The sequence below is a fragment of the Aspergillus eucalypticola genome, assembly GCF_003184535.1.
Source record: "Aspergillus eucalypticola CBS 122712 chromosome Unknown BO83scaffold_40, whole genome shotgun sequence".
Lineage (NCBI taxonomy): Eukaryota > Fungi > Ascomycota > Eurotiomycetes > Eurotiales > Aspergillaceae > Aspergillus > Aspergillus eucalypticola.
The window spans coordinates 1-13,549 of NW_020290314.1; the positions used below are offsets into that span (position 1 = coordinate 1).

General features: G+C 52.2%; 4 protein-coding genes across 4 annotated transcripts; 2 read left to right on the top strand and 2 right to left on the bottom strand.

Moving 5' to 3' along the window:
- BO83DRAFT_178794 (uncharacterized protein) lies at positions 1–4,137 on the top strand. Its single transcript, XM_025526459.1, has 3 exons — positions 1–266; positions 318–488; positions 548–4,137. The coding sequence occupies exons 1-3, from the start codon at positions 68–70 to the stop codon at positions 3,847–3,849; spliced, it is 3,672 nt and encodes a 1,223-aa protein (XP_025382697.1). The 5' UTR covers positions 1–67; the 3' UTR covers positions 3,850–4,137.
- Positions 4,138–4,820: 683 nt separating this feature from the next.
- On the bottom strand, positions 4,821–7,123 carry BO83DRAFT_441683 (NuA4 histone acetyltransferase complex catalytic subunit ESA1). Its single transcript, XM_025536357.1, has 6 exons — positions 6,938–7,123; positions 6,824–6,851; positions 6,641–6,705; positions 6,553–6,587; positions 5,339–6,495; positions 4,821–5,271 (listed from the first exon to the last, which is right to left on the bottom strand). The coding sequence occupies exons 1-6, from the start codon at positions 7,009–7,011 to the stop codon at positions 5,113–5,115; spliced, it is 1,518 nt and encodes a 505-aa protein (XP_025382698.1). The 5' UTR covers positions 7,012–7,123; the 3' UTR covers positions 4,821–5,112.
- A 443-nt stretch (positions 7,124–7,566) lies between these two features.
- On the bottom strand, positions 7,567–10,331 carry cef1 (putative cell division control protein (Cdc5)). Its single transcript, XM_025534390.1, has 4 exons — positions 10,166–10,331; positions 10,077–10,110; positions 9,664–10,004; positions 7,567–9,603 (listed from the first exon to the last, which is right to left on the bottom strand). Exons 1-4 carry the CDS (start codon positions 10,189–10,191, stop codon positions 7,629–7,631), a joined length of 2,376 nt encoding a protein of 791 aa, XP_025382699.1. The 5' UTR covers positions 10,192–10,331; the 3' UTR covers positions 7,567–7,628.
- A 170-nt stretch (positions 10,332–10,501) lies between these two features.
- BO83DRAFT_371599 (Nop53-domain-containing protein) lies at positions 10,502–13,391 on the top strand. Its single transcript, XM_025529944.1, has 5 exons — positions 10,502–10,695; positions 10,764–11,702; positions 11,757–11,969; positions 12,385–12,684; positions 12,752–13,391. Exons 1-5 carry the CDS (start codon positions 10,562–10,564, stop codon positions 13,356–13,358), a joined length of 2,193 nt encoding a protein of 730 aa, XP_025382700.1. The 5' UTR covers positions 10,502–10,561; the 3' UTR covers positions 13,359–13,391.
- The last annotated feature ends 158 nt before the right edge of the window (positions 13,392–13,549 follow it).

Genomic DNA, 13,549 nt, shown 5'->3' on the forward strand with positions numbered 1-13,549 from the left:
CCTACTGAACCCGACGCAGGATACCCCAAAGTCTGGTCCACTGCCGGTCGCCGCACGGGCGCTCGAGATGAATGGAGTAACGTCTGGGTCAGATGCTGGGGAGGACACAGCGTCTCAGGGAGGTTCAGAGTCCGATGCCAGTCGAACAGAGGGCAGGCTCCGTGCCGGCTCGAAGAAGCCAACCTCCTTCAAGCCGGTTACATTTGCCAAGTTTTCTGTTCCCAAGGCGCCGGGAACTCCCCCGATAACAAAGGCTTCTGAGAAAGGTATTTTACATTCACGTGTAATACAGAGGAATTAAGTCTGATTCACTACAGCCCCTATGACTTCCACTACCCCCCTGGGGACGCCGCCGCCAACCTCCCGTCCTCGCTTGGTCGTCAAGACTACTAGCAGCCTACGCGACTCGTTATCGAAAATGGGAACAGGTGCAGCCAAACCCGGTGGAGCTGGACCGGATCCGAACCAAGTTTGGAATAGGAATCGGCGTAAGACTACAAACCTTCCAGTTAACTGAGATGTGCTTCTGACCATCTTGTCCTTGCAGCCGTCCAGCAAACGCCTCCCAAGCACTTGACCGACGAAGAGTTGAAACAACAGTACGGCATCCATATGACCTCAAGGATACAGGAAGACGGCGGGGGAAGCGAAGCGAAATGGGCAGACATAGATGACGACGAGGATGATTGGGCTCCTGAGACGATTGAGTGGACTGATGGCACGAAAACTAACCTCACCAACCAAGAGCCTGCGCCATCCGCTCCAGTACCCAGCCAAGACACGGTGGCAGATGATTTCAAAAGGGAGTTTCCTCCCGTTGAGCAAGCAGCAGCAAGCATCAAGGAACCGCCAAAGTTCATACCGAAACCTACGACGTCTATTGGGCCAAATCCCACGGTGCTTCGACTCGGAGCAAATGCAGAAAGACAAGCAAAGAATGCCGGTCTTGCTGCGAAGGGACTGAACGACAAATCTCCTCTACTATCCACAAGTCCGGCCCCTCCGCCCGTCAAGTCGCCTTGGGCACCTCTGCCACCGGTTGAAAAAATCTCACCTGTCATTCCTCCAATCCAGGTTCAACCGCCGATGCGGGCTCCTGCTCGGGAACCTTACCCGACTGACGGTTCCGGTGGTCCCTTTCCTCCAAAGGAAATTGCTGCAGATGATTTCAACCGATCTTGGAAGGAGATGCAGTCTGGGACCCGGGAGCTCTACAATTCTCGATCTGGCCGCTATGAGCCTGCTCCTGACACGAGGAAGGGGCCTTGGCGCGCTGAACAGAGTTACCGTACCCCTGCCTTGCTGCAGAGGCCTGCCCAAGGTGAACAAAGTGGACCAGCAGAGCCCTCAGCCGCTTTCCAGACACACCGATCGAGCGGTCAAGATGGTATGCACTGGACACGGCGTCGGACATCGTCTAATGTGAGCGGGGGAAGTGGCAGCTTTGGGCGTCGGATGTCGATTGGTAGACCCGATGTGCCCCAGAAAGTGTTCGAATCTAGGAGAGGATCACAGGTGAACGGAATGATCGAAGCGGCCATCCCTCCTAGAGATATGCCACCTCCCAAGGAAGCTTCCCAACGCGAGATATCGCCTTCCCGACGTGGTCCTGGTCCTTGGCCTTCAAGAGGTGCTGCAAATGTGCAAGACAGAATAGCCAATGTACCAGGCGGGACAGCACAGCCACCCACTGCCCCGACAGTGGAAGAGCAGCCAGCAGTACCCCAACCACCTCAGGAAGACCCTGTCGCTATGCAAGAACGCATCATGAAGGAAAAGAGGATGGAAGCTAGGCAGCGGAGAATAGAGCAGGAGGAGCGGGAAGAGGCTGCGAAGCGTGAAAGGATCCGGCAGAAGCTCGAGGCGCTTGGTCCTCCGCCCGAAAAGCCAAAATCAAGGCGTAAGGAGTCCATTGATGCCGGTAAGCCCGAGGCAAGCATCACGCAGGCTACCGCGCAAGCGGCCCATTCTCCTCCGAAACCTCCAGTACCTGAACCGAGCGGGGAGCCGAAGCAATATGGCATGATGAAGGTCCACCATCCAGACACTGTGAAGAAGCTTGTGGATAGGGAAAGGGGCAATACGGATAAAGCACCACCGGTTGCTACTGCGCGACGCACGTCTTCGCCGGCGCGTGAGCCCAAGCAAGAGACTAGCCTGCCGAACGGCTCTCAGCAACCTGTTGTTGCTGAAGCATCAAGCTCAGATAACTTGCCGGATACCAAGGTCGACGAACAAAGTTCCCAGTGGAGAGGCAATCTTACTACCCCCAACACCTATCTGCCTTGGTCCCCGAATCCAAAATTTGTGGGACCGGCACCTCCTGCCATCTCAAATCCTTGGAAGCCTCTTAGCAATGACAAGACGCTAGGCAACGGTATCTTTGAGCAAAGCCTAGGGGGCTTCCCTGGGAGAGATATCTCCATACGCAGCCATCTAGGTCTTGACCAGCCACCCATGGCCCCGGCGACTCAACCCTTCTCCGCTCCTTCGCGATCTCCACAGGATGGGGTATCTATCTCTCCGTTACCGTCCCCGGAAGCTAGGCATGTTCCTTATGACAACATAAACCCTATGCTGCGTCCCGGGCCTATTGGACCACCAAGCTCGCAGCACTCGCACCGGCAACAACAGACAGTGGCCTGGAACAATTTCCATGCAGTCGCTGCCAAACGTGAGGCAGAGGAGAACGAGAGGCTTCGTAACGAGTATGATTCGATGCGTGAGGCACCATCTTCTTCACTCCCTGTTACCTTCAACGAAACCTGGAAGCAGGTCCGGACCGGTGACCAGGTTGGACAGAGACAAGTTGTCGGGATCACTAAGTCAGCAGACAACAACGCGCCTCTGCCAAATCCTCTCCCTGGTTTTGATCCCACTGTCAGCTCTTTGCCTTTCACTGAGACTCCTGCTCGTCCTCTCGGCAGCGTTCCGGTTCGAAGTTCACGATTCTTCCCTCAAGCAACGGAGCATCTGAGGAAGCCGGCGAATGACGAAGGTGATTATTTCCGGAGTATTTCGCCGCCTCCCCCTGAAGAGATGTCAAGCCACCCAGTTTATACTGGTGCGTCGAACAGGCCCCTGGTCCATCTTCCTGCGCCGAAACCCATTGTCAAACTTCCTCCTAAAGTCGTAACTCCGCCGCCACCGCCTCCCACCTTTGCCTCGATGGTTGCTGCCCCTCCGCGTCCAGCTACATCCTGGCAGGAGAAAATAAACACTCTCTTTGGCAAGAAGACGATACCCGAAAAGAGAAATGCGCTGGCGGTCACATCAGCGACCAAAGAACCTCTCGATGTTCAGTTGCATATTGCTTCAGTCTCAGTCTCCCTTCCTTGCAACGGCGAGCTTCATGTCGGAGATGGTGAAGTAAGTGCGAAGCAAGTTGAAGAAGCTGAGGAGATTTTCGAGGACCGTGAAGTAGGGTCTCTACCAGTCGTCAGAGTCCCAACCAGAGCGCCTCCAGCGGCATGGCAGGCTGCGCGAGCACCTTCGCAGTCCCGGTTGCGGTCCAAGCACTTAAAGTCGATGCAAATTCTCAGTGTTGAGCCTTTCTTCGTTGGATATAACGATAGGGACTCCGCCGGAAACACAAAGGTTTCGATCCGCTTCCCCGGTGCGGCCCTGGCAAAGACCCTGACCCTCCCTCGAAAGGCAGGGGCAAATAACCCTCGCCCACGCGGCCCTTCAGGCTATAACAAACCTCGAAAGACTACAAAGCCGCGCGAGGGCAACGCCTCCTCACAAGCAAAGAAGCCTGCCACGTCCCAACCTAATGGCAGCAGCTCTCCGCGACGTCAGTCCCGGACTGCATCCTGGGGACCCCGTACTTTTAGCGGATCCCAGTGAAGTCAATCGTTCTTTTCCATGCGGAGTGAAGTCTCATGATTCGAGTTTCAGCTGTTAGCCTTGTGTTGGCTTTTGCCGGGTTTCAGAAATTCATTGAGCGTTACATTTCGGTAATGATTAGCTACGCTTGCGAGGGAATCCGATGGATTTGGGTTTGGTTTGAAATTTTTTCAGTATTCCTTTAATGTTTCTTCGCTTGCCGTGCCATATTCCCTGCGTGCGCATATTGTCAACGCCTCCCCCTCTTCACAAAGTAACATACGCCATGAGTTGAGCGGGACGATTGCTACCAGATTTTATACAAACTCTCATCACACGCTACTACCATGTTCGATGCTTCCTTCTATCTCTGTCTTCGCGCGGGGGTTACCCAACCCATGTCACGTCTTTCCGAATCCCCCCACAACTTCATCTGCTCGTACCCCGTTATCCTTACCTCCTTTCCTCGAAACTTGACCTCCTAATTTCCGCATGTACGGTGCTGTATCATGATCAATGCAGTTCACTCACACAACCCTTTCCTCTCCTCCTACTCTCTCATCTTACGCAAACCCTTTATCCATCTCCCTGTCGCTTTCACCTGCTCCGTCGATAGTACATCGTCGTCGTTGAGCCATTTGGATCCCCCTTCTTTCTTTTTTCTATAGCTTGTGGAACCGGAGCCAAGATTCTGGGAAAGGGTAAATGGTACGGGAGCTTTGTGTTAACGTGCAGGACCGTGTATCTAGCATTTGTTCTGAGGTGTGCATTCGAATACTTCAAAAATATGTGTTGTTCCTTTGAGTGTAGATGTAATGACATGTGGTATGGAGGCTTGCCTGATCATGGTGTCAACTGCGAAACCAGCTGCAAAGGTATAATGTTCGTCTTTCACAATGTTTGCCGGTGCTTGTACAGCATTACGCCATCTTGAATACTACCATCTGATGGATACTAGATATTCATATCAAAACACTAGTACTAACCGACTGATGAAGATGAATTCCACAACACCTTTTAAAACCCTGCTAACGCTAAATATAACCATCCATCCCATGCTAAGCCACAAAACTCCCCCTGCAAGGCACTAAGTAATAGTAATCTAATTTACAAAAAATCCATACACCCCTGAAAAGAAAAGGAAAGGGACAAGACCTCCAAAAAACAGCCGCAAGCATACATAAACACATACATTACACCACCGACTCCATATATTAGGGTATCAATCAACCTCCCCGGCTTTCCCGCTCCCGTTCAATAGCTTTCTGCAACAGTTAGGTAACCCTACCAATTCCAGGTACGGGATGAAGCAGTGAAGACGGGCGGTTTCCATTGCAGCCGGGCGGGATCGATTTTGCGAACGCCCTTAATTTTCTCCTTTTCAAGGCGCTTCTTGTGCTCTTCGACGACTTGGTCGGTTAGGACTATGACCCAGTTTCCTTTCTATATCGTAATGATTGGTTAGTAGCTGTATCTTTCGGGGGGTAACTGATAGTGAGAGGGAACGTACATGGTAACGGAGCATATTGAACACAACCAAAGTCTCGTGGACGTCTTTCTCCGTCATGGAAGTCAGCATTGAGAGGTCGTGCTCGCTGACGGATTCCCGGCCGGTTTCTAAGAGTAGTTCCACGAGGGTTTCTCGCCAGTATTGTCGGTAACTAAGGAGACCGAGATCACTGAGGGGCTTCTCGGGCGATCCGAGCTTTCCTTCGCGCTTGCCGAGCTCGTAACTGAAGGAGATGAGGAGACGACCGTACCCGCGGCGTTGGTATTGAGGGAGGGTTAAGATACAGGCCAGGTTGTAGCCTTCCGCGGAGTCTTTTTCCTTGGAGAAGTAGCCGACGAGATGGCAGCCTGTTTCGTCTCGACTGCACATGCAGTAGAAGAGGAAGGGGTCGACGTCATAGTACAGTGTTTTGTGGTCGAGGAAGAGTTTGCTCAGTAGACAGAGGTTGCGACACCAGGTTCGTTGGCGGCGGCCGTCGACTTCGAAGAATGAAATGTAGTCGTCCCGGTAGATTTCGTTTCCGGGCGGGTGCACGAGGGTGCATTTGGACCGGTGACGCTCGAAGGCGCGCTTGTTGTCGAAATATCCCAGGCAGAACTCGTCAATGTATACGACGTCGGCGTCGGAGAACGATGCCGGGTATGGTGAGAAGTACCAGGGCTCGATATCGTATTTGCCCATTTGGAGACGGGTCAAGTTTCGCACGCGGTGAATCTCTGTTGGGTTCTGGGTCATACTACCGCTAGTACGTAGGCGTTCGATTTCTTCTTCGCGCGACATCAGACCTAGTGCTTTCGCTTCTTCCTTTTCATCTTTGGAAAAGCCGACATCGATCATGTCGACATCATCCGAGTCGGGCTTGGGGGTTCCATCCGCGGAAACAGCTTCTGAACCTCCGATGGAGAGGTTCACGGGGGTCTCGTCGCGGTTCTCTTTGCCGCCCGCTTTAGACGGGCGCTGGGCTTTGCCAACGTTGGTGTTCTTTCCAGTCAGAAGATCAGGCGTTGCTGATACATCCCGGCTTTCGGCTCTAGCACGCTTCTGGGCGTTCTTACTAGGTGCCTTGTTGCCCGGGCCGGTCTTCTTCTTCTCCGGTTTCTCTGGCTGAGGCCATTCGACCTCATGTGACAGGTCTATTCTTCCGGAATCAATCCATTCTAGATGCAAAGTGAGTATGAGCAGCATGGTAGATCAATTACCGAAGTCGGACTTACCATCAAGACGCTTGTTAAAATCGACATAGTGGACGCTGAGGTTGTCAGTACAAACATCACAACGCTTCAAGAGGGATACGAAACATACTAGAAAGAAGGGCCATCTTTCCGCTGCTTTATCGAAAGAATTTCTGCTTTTCGTAGTTCTCCATCCTACACAGACAGACCAGTCAGTGATCATTCCCAGATAGGCAATCGACCCTCAGTATAGAGATGGGTATCATGTGACTTCCACGGCCGCACCGCAAAAGATCACGACGAACAAACTGACCTTCTGCACCATGGCCTTGACACCGATCCTATCGCCTTGGTTAGTTCATGCGACCGAGAAAAGCAGGGCCGTAAAGCCCAAGCCTTTAGTCAAAGAAATATTTCATCGACTTACCGGATGGTATTGAGGGTGGCGAACCCCTTCTCGACGGGGTCCGGGGTCCCGGTGGCCTCGTCCCTGCCGCCCATATTGAAGAAGGGGTGATTCTCAAGGTATCTATAGATGTATTTTAGATAAAATCGCTATGTGGAGCGGACTGCGCGATGGAAACGCGAAAGGGGATCGTAGGAGGTGATGGAGGATTCTCCGTTGCGATGCACCGGAAGAGACCGCCTTAGATTTTTGCCATCCGCTTTTGGTCATCCATCCATCCCCAGCTGCGCCGGTTACTTTGATGGATCCGTCGGGTTCGTGCCTGCTGCAGTGGTAATAGTCTATATCACCCCTATTCACCATGGCATTGCTTGCGAGGTGAGGTGTCTGAATTGTATCGGCTAAAATACTAATATAAAGTATTCTGGATCTGTTTAAATTGGTTCTTGCCATTGAAGAGGAAATGCATACTACTACTATATAGCTTCAGTATATTTATCCGCTAAATAGTTACAACCATGTTGAGTGCGATCGCAATACTAGCATCAACACTTAGTACTAGCAATGCCGAAGCACACACCAGTGAGCCAGCAGAGCACGTCGGTCAGTAGTACTACTTAGTAGTCTCTAGTAGTTGATAGGAAAGTATAATTACATTTCGAGCTGCAGAAATGCAGATTCAAATTCAAGCTAGGTATCTGTTTTAAACCACTCAATGCCACCCATTTACCATTCCCCCTGTTCCTGCCACGAGCTCGTCAAGCTCGTCCTTCCGGGTCCTATACAAGTCTTGAGCTTCCCGCTCTCTGCGCATCACGAATGCCACATCATCTCTCAGTTTCTCGAGTCTCCGTGAGAGAGCGGACTGTTCTGAGATCTGCAGAGTACGGAAGGCATCCAGCTCATCCGTCGTCTTCTCTAGGGCTGTATGGGCTTCCACTATCTTAGTTCGGAGCATCTTCGCCCGGTTCTGATAGCCTCCGTAATGTAAAGCGAGCTTCTTCTCCAGCTTGTTGCCCCGTTCTGCCGTGGCCAGCAGAGAGTTTTGTACATTGTCAAACGCTGCAATCATTCGCTGTTCTTGCTGGTACACATCATCCTCTTCATCGTCAGCGTAGTTGGAAAGCCCTGGTAGCGCGCTGGAATGCTTTGTACTCCACTGCTTGTCGAAGTTTTCCTGCCACTCCTGCTGCTTTTCGGATGTGGCGGCTTCCGCTGCAATAGCCGCACGGGCTTGCTCCATGAAGCTGTCATCTAATTGCTCCAGCTTGCGAGCTTTGCCCTCCACTTTAGCACCGGGGGTGGGGAATTTGCGGGCGTCGTGCGCAATAAGGAGAGCGGCTTCCTTTGCGACAAGACTGGAGATGGGATCCGTGATGTGAGACACCCGTTCCATCATCGCATCGATATCAAGTACACTCGGCCGAGGTAAGGATCGCTGGTACACCTGTGACTGACGCTTGAACTCGGCCGCTGCGGCGCGCTCTCGAGCCTCTTTTTCCCTTCTATCGCGCTCAGCGGAATCCTCTTCCACGTACTCAGCAGCAGCCGTTGGTTCCGTAGATTCGGAAGGAAGCTCTTCCAGCTCCCATTCCGTTTCTTTGGGCTTTGGCAGGGCTGCCAGCTTGCTGCGGATGCTTTGACGCATAAAATTCTCGTGCATCTTAATATCTCTGGGGGTACTTCCAATCAGCTGCCCACCTTCTGCCTGGTTCAGAGCGAAGTGATCCCGAGGGGTCCGCAAGGGAGTGGCACCAGGCCCAACACCACCTCTCATAGGGGTTGCACCGACGCCATTGGCTTGCCTAAACGGTGTTGCCATCGGGTTGGGCGTAACAATCTGCTGACGACGCGGAGCAATTCCATCGAATCCAGTGGAAGACCCTCCCTCATGCAGGGGAGTGTTCTCGCCTCCCAATAACGATGATTGGGTCTCGGTCAAAGCTCTGATGTTGCGGATTTCGTTCGCGATGTGATCTTCCTCTGGCGGCGCGCGAGGTGTTCTGATGGGGGTTCCACCGACAATGCCAGTATAGTTTCCGACCAGACCACGAGCCCCTTCTTCGTCTCCCGCCAGTTTACTGGCTCTGTCACCTGCCATACCCATCTTGATGATGTCTTCCATTTCACCTTCGCTGACCTGAGGGGCCGGGAGGACAAGGGATCTTCGCTTGCTGCTTTGCTCCGCCTCGCGGATCTTCTGCATCTGGCCGGCACGAGCAGCAGCGGCGAACGCCGCGGAGTTGCCACCCTTGTCATTCTTCCTCTTCTTCCGCTCCGCCTCGTCATCCTGATCTCCCTTCCGCTTGTTGGCGAGCTGCTGTTTGCGAGGATCGAACATCTCACGTTGCCTCTCATTGCGGGCTTCTTCGTCCATGGTATCGTAGAATCCGGGGGCTGCTGGCTTTTCGAATGGGATGTCGGCGTTATAATCCATTTCACCCTGCTTGCGGGTAACGACCTTGATGTTAATGCCAGCATTTTTGAGTTCACGTCGTTTCTGGAGGACTGCAAGTCGTCGCGATTCTTCCAATTGTCGCTCTCGGGCCTTCCGCTTCGCCTTCTTTCCTTGTGTGTTCGCCAAACGAGCGCGAGCTTCACTCAGCATTTCCTTCTCATCTTCGTCGAGGTCAATGGTATCAGGACGAGCGGGCTTAGATTCCGGATCGGGGTCCAATTCGCCGGGTCTAGGTACTGTCAGCACATGAAAAAGAAGATAGCAAAGCGTGTAATATCAAGAGTCGTACCGTAGCCGTCGCACATCGTCAGCACTGGGAGCAGCTGACTCTGCGCCGGGTCCTTCCAAAGCAAGTTCATCGTTCTCACGCGCTTCCGCTTCATCCAGCAATTTCTGATAGCGTTCCAAGCACTGTGTTGCTGTCCGTCCCACGATAGGTGCGATTGTACGCCACTGTGTTGGCATCAACTTGGCCAAATGCAACAGCTTCTCATCCTCCTCCCTCGACCATTCGACCTTGCGGATGCCGGGATCCAGCCATTCCACCCATCGCGCCTTGCACTGCTTTGGTGTCTTTCGTGCTAGCAAGGAAGAAACACGCGCCCACTGGTTGAGACCATACTTCGAGACCTATTATATGTAGCGTTAGTATCGCCAATCGCAGACCAGTCGGCTTTTGGACAGGAGTTAGCTGTAGCATACCGCCGCGCGAAGCACCTCATCCTCGATGTTCGTCCTAGCTACAGTTAGTGAAATGCAACAAAAAGCATGCATAATAGCTATGCACTTACCAGACACCTCCTTTGACGACAGGCATGGCTGGGCAGTTCTGCAGCCGCTGACAGCGACAAATTGATAAAAAACAAAAAGTAGTAAAATACAGCGACGAAGCGCAATCAGAAACGAAATATATTAACGATTTGGACTGCTTGGTCCAGGCTGACCAGAGTCGATAAGGAACCGACGCGGGTGAAAAGCAAGGTCAAGTCCTGAAGCGGCGTTCGTCACTGGCCCGCGATAGGCGCGCAGAACCTTAGCGCGACAACCGCACTAGCGTCGCCCCGCGCATTCTTAGGTAAGCGGGTCCAGAATTTTGGTTGGAATAATCAAAAATTAGTACTCCGAGAAAAAGATCAAATATTTACAAGAGTACTGCACACCGATTAAATTCCGGTGGGGTCTCCGAGATGTCTGAAGCCGTCAGTGCACCAAAGCAGTATAAGCAGCCTTCTCGCAAAGGCAAGAAGGCCTGGCGCAAAAATGTCGATATCGATGAGGTTCAGGAAGGCCTTCGGGTTCTGAAAGAAGAAGAGATCAAAGGGTAAGGATTGATGTCACTCTTCTGCCAACGTCGGTCACAACAAGCTAATTCTGGTCGCTTTCTCCTAGTGGTCTTCTTTCTGAGAAGCCGTCCGATGAGCTGTTCGTTATCGACACCAAGGGTTCGTCAGAAATCCGTGAAGCGTACAAGAAGAAGCACAAGCCTTTGAAGTCGGAAGAAATCTTGGCGCAACGCTCCGCTATCCCAGGTCTCGACACACGCAAGCGCACTAACTCCAAGGTTACCGACGGTGTTATTGAGCCGAAAAACAAGCGTCAAAAGAGCGACTGGGTTACGAGGAAAGACTGGTTGCGTTTGAAGCAGGTGGCTAAGGAAGGGAACCCTGTCAACAAGCCCGCTGAAAATGACCTATACGACCCTTGGGGAGATGCAGAGGATCCCACGCCCTTGGACGATCCTCAGTTCGACTTCCTGGAGAAACCGAAGCCCAAGGTAGAGCCGGTCACCTTGAAGCAGGCTCCGATCTCACTCGCCGCAAATGGCAAGCCGGTTCCTGCGGTCCGCAAGCCTACTGCCGGAATCAGTTACAACCCGACGTTCGAGGACTGGGATCGGCTGCTACAGGAGCAGGGAGAGAAGGCCGTCGAAGCTGAGAAGAAGCGTCTGGAGGAAGAGCGTAAAGAAGAGGAAAGGCAGCGCTTAATCGCCGAAGCCCAAGACGATGATGGTATGGTGAAGTCCGATGATGAGAGCGCGTGGGAAGGATTTGAAAGCGAATATGAGAAGCCGGACTGGCTGAATAAGAAGCGTCCGGAGCGGAAGACAAAGGCACAGAGGAACAAGATCAAGAGACGCAAGGAAGCAGAGAGGCAGGCCAGGTGGGAAGAGCAGATGAAGAAGAAGGAAGAGCAGGCCGCAAAGGCTAAGGAGGCCGCCGAACTTGTGGAGGCACAGCAGCTTGCTCGTGCCGAGGAATCTGAGGACAGCTCTTCGGAAGAGGGTGATGATACCGTTTTGCGTCGGAAACCGCTTGGTGGAAAGCTATAGTAAGTGATCTACTCGTCTGTGTTTGCTTTGAGCCCTGCTAATCCAATCAATAGCGCTCCTGAGAAGCCTCTGGAGGTTGTGTTGCCAGACGAGTTGCAGGATTCTCTGCGTCTGCTCAAGCCCGAGGGCAACCTGCTGGACGACCGGTTCCGCACTTTGGTTGTCCAAGGAAAGCTGGAGTCTCGCAAGCCGGTGACGCAGGCAAAGAAGGCAAAGAGAGACGTGACAGTGAAGTGGTCTCACAAGGACTTCAAGGTTCCGGGTCTGTAAATATTTACTCTTTTGGCGTTTGCTTGTGTCGGTTCTTTCAAGATAGATTCCACGTAATATGGCTAGTGCTGGACATAGAAAAGTTTGTATGAGCCTCAACTAAATCCATGAACTTCACGACTATAGCCAGGTCTCAGTGCTTCTCGTAGTTCTATATATATACACTGTAAAATAGTCCGTAGTATACACTTTGCATGTTGACCAGCAATATCTACTTCGGCAGCGTTCGAGACTTGCAGGTGGGCCCGTCCGAAAATTTAGCGCGGACCGTTAAGGTTGCTTTTGGAAAGTTGCCGGGCCAGTCTCCGCAACGCCCATCTTTTTTCTCCGGCCCCTCTTGGATTCTCAGGTCCCTTCACCATGCAATAGTTGGAGGCCTATCACTGGAATGGACTTGAAAAACCTCTCCAGCAATTGGAAGAAACTCCAGGGGACGCTGAAAAAGGAAAGCGTCTCCACCACCAAACGGAAACCCTCAGATCGCGAGACGGAGAATGGTGTGGTAAAGAAGCGGAAAAGAGAAACCGTCGACGGAAAACAAAAACCTGAGCGCAAACCGGTCTCGGCCAAGAGAAAAAGAATGTCTACAAACGGCACTGACGGCGGCGAGAATGGCGCTGGGGAGCCCACAAAGAAGTCGACGTCTCGGAGGAATTCTACGGTCACTGTTGCGGAATCAAAGCCAAAGATTAATGAAGGCCGTTCACCTACGTGAGTACACATTTGTTTCCGATTTTGCGAAAGTTCTTACTCTGAATAACTACTAACTTGATATCAGCGCGGAGCTAGGAAAATATGTTGCGATGGATTGCGAAATGGTGGGCGTGGGCCCCAATCCCGATCACGATTCCGCTCTCGCGCGAGTTAGTATCGTCAACTTCAACGGTGAACAAATATACGACTCCTACGTGAGACCCAAAGAGATGGTTACGGACTGGCGGACGCATGTCAGCGGTATCCTTCCGAAGCATATGGTGGAGGCGCGAACACTCGAACAAGTGCAGAAAGACGTTATCAACATCCTCGATGGGCGAATACTCGTGGGACATGCGGTCAGTAATGACTTGGACGCTCTTCTTCTCAGCCACCCCAAGCGCGACATCAGAGACACGAGCAAACATGCCCCATACAGAAAGATTGCTGGCGGTGGCTCCCCTAGGTTGAAGATGTTGGCTTCGGAGTTCCTTGGGTTGGAAATCCAGGATGGCGCGCATTCCAGTGTGGAGGATGCTAGGGCTACGATGCTCCTGTACCGGCGGGACAAGGATACTTTCGAGCGGGAACATCTTAAGAAGTGGCCTGTGCGAGTAGTGGTCGAAAAGAAAGACCAAGACGATGATCAGAAGAAGAAGAAAAAGAAGAAGAAGAAGACCCGCAAGAGGTGATGCTACAGGATGTAATGGCTGGTTCTGTTCGATATACCCCAAGTTCATGAAGTTGAAGGTTATCCATAGAGAAATTTAGTAAATAGAATATAGACAAGCATTATACCAAAGTACTGAGATTGTAGAGATGTGTCTCGTTAACGCTCGTCTATCAACCAAGGACATGCCACAATCAATGCCCTCCCGCCAGT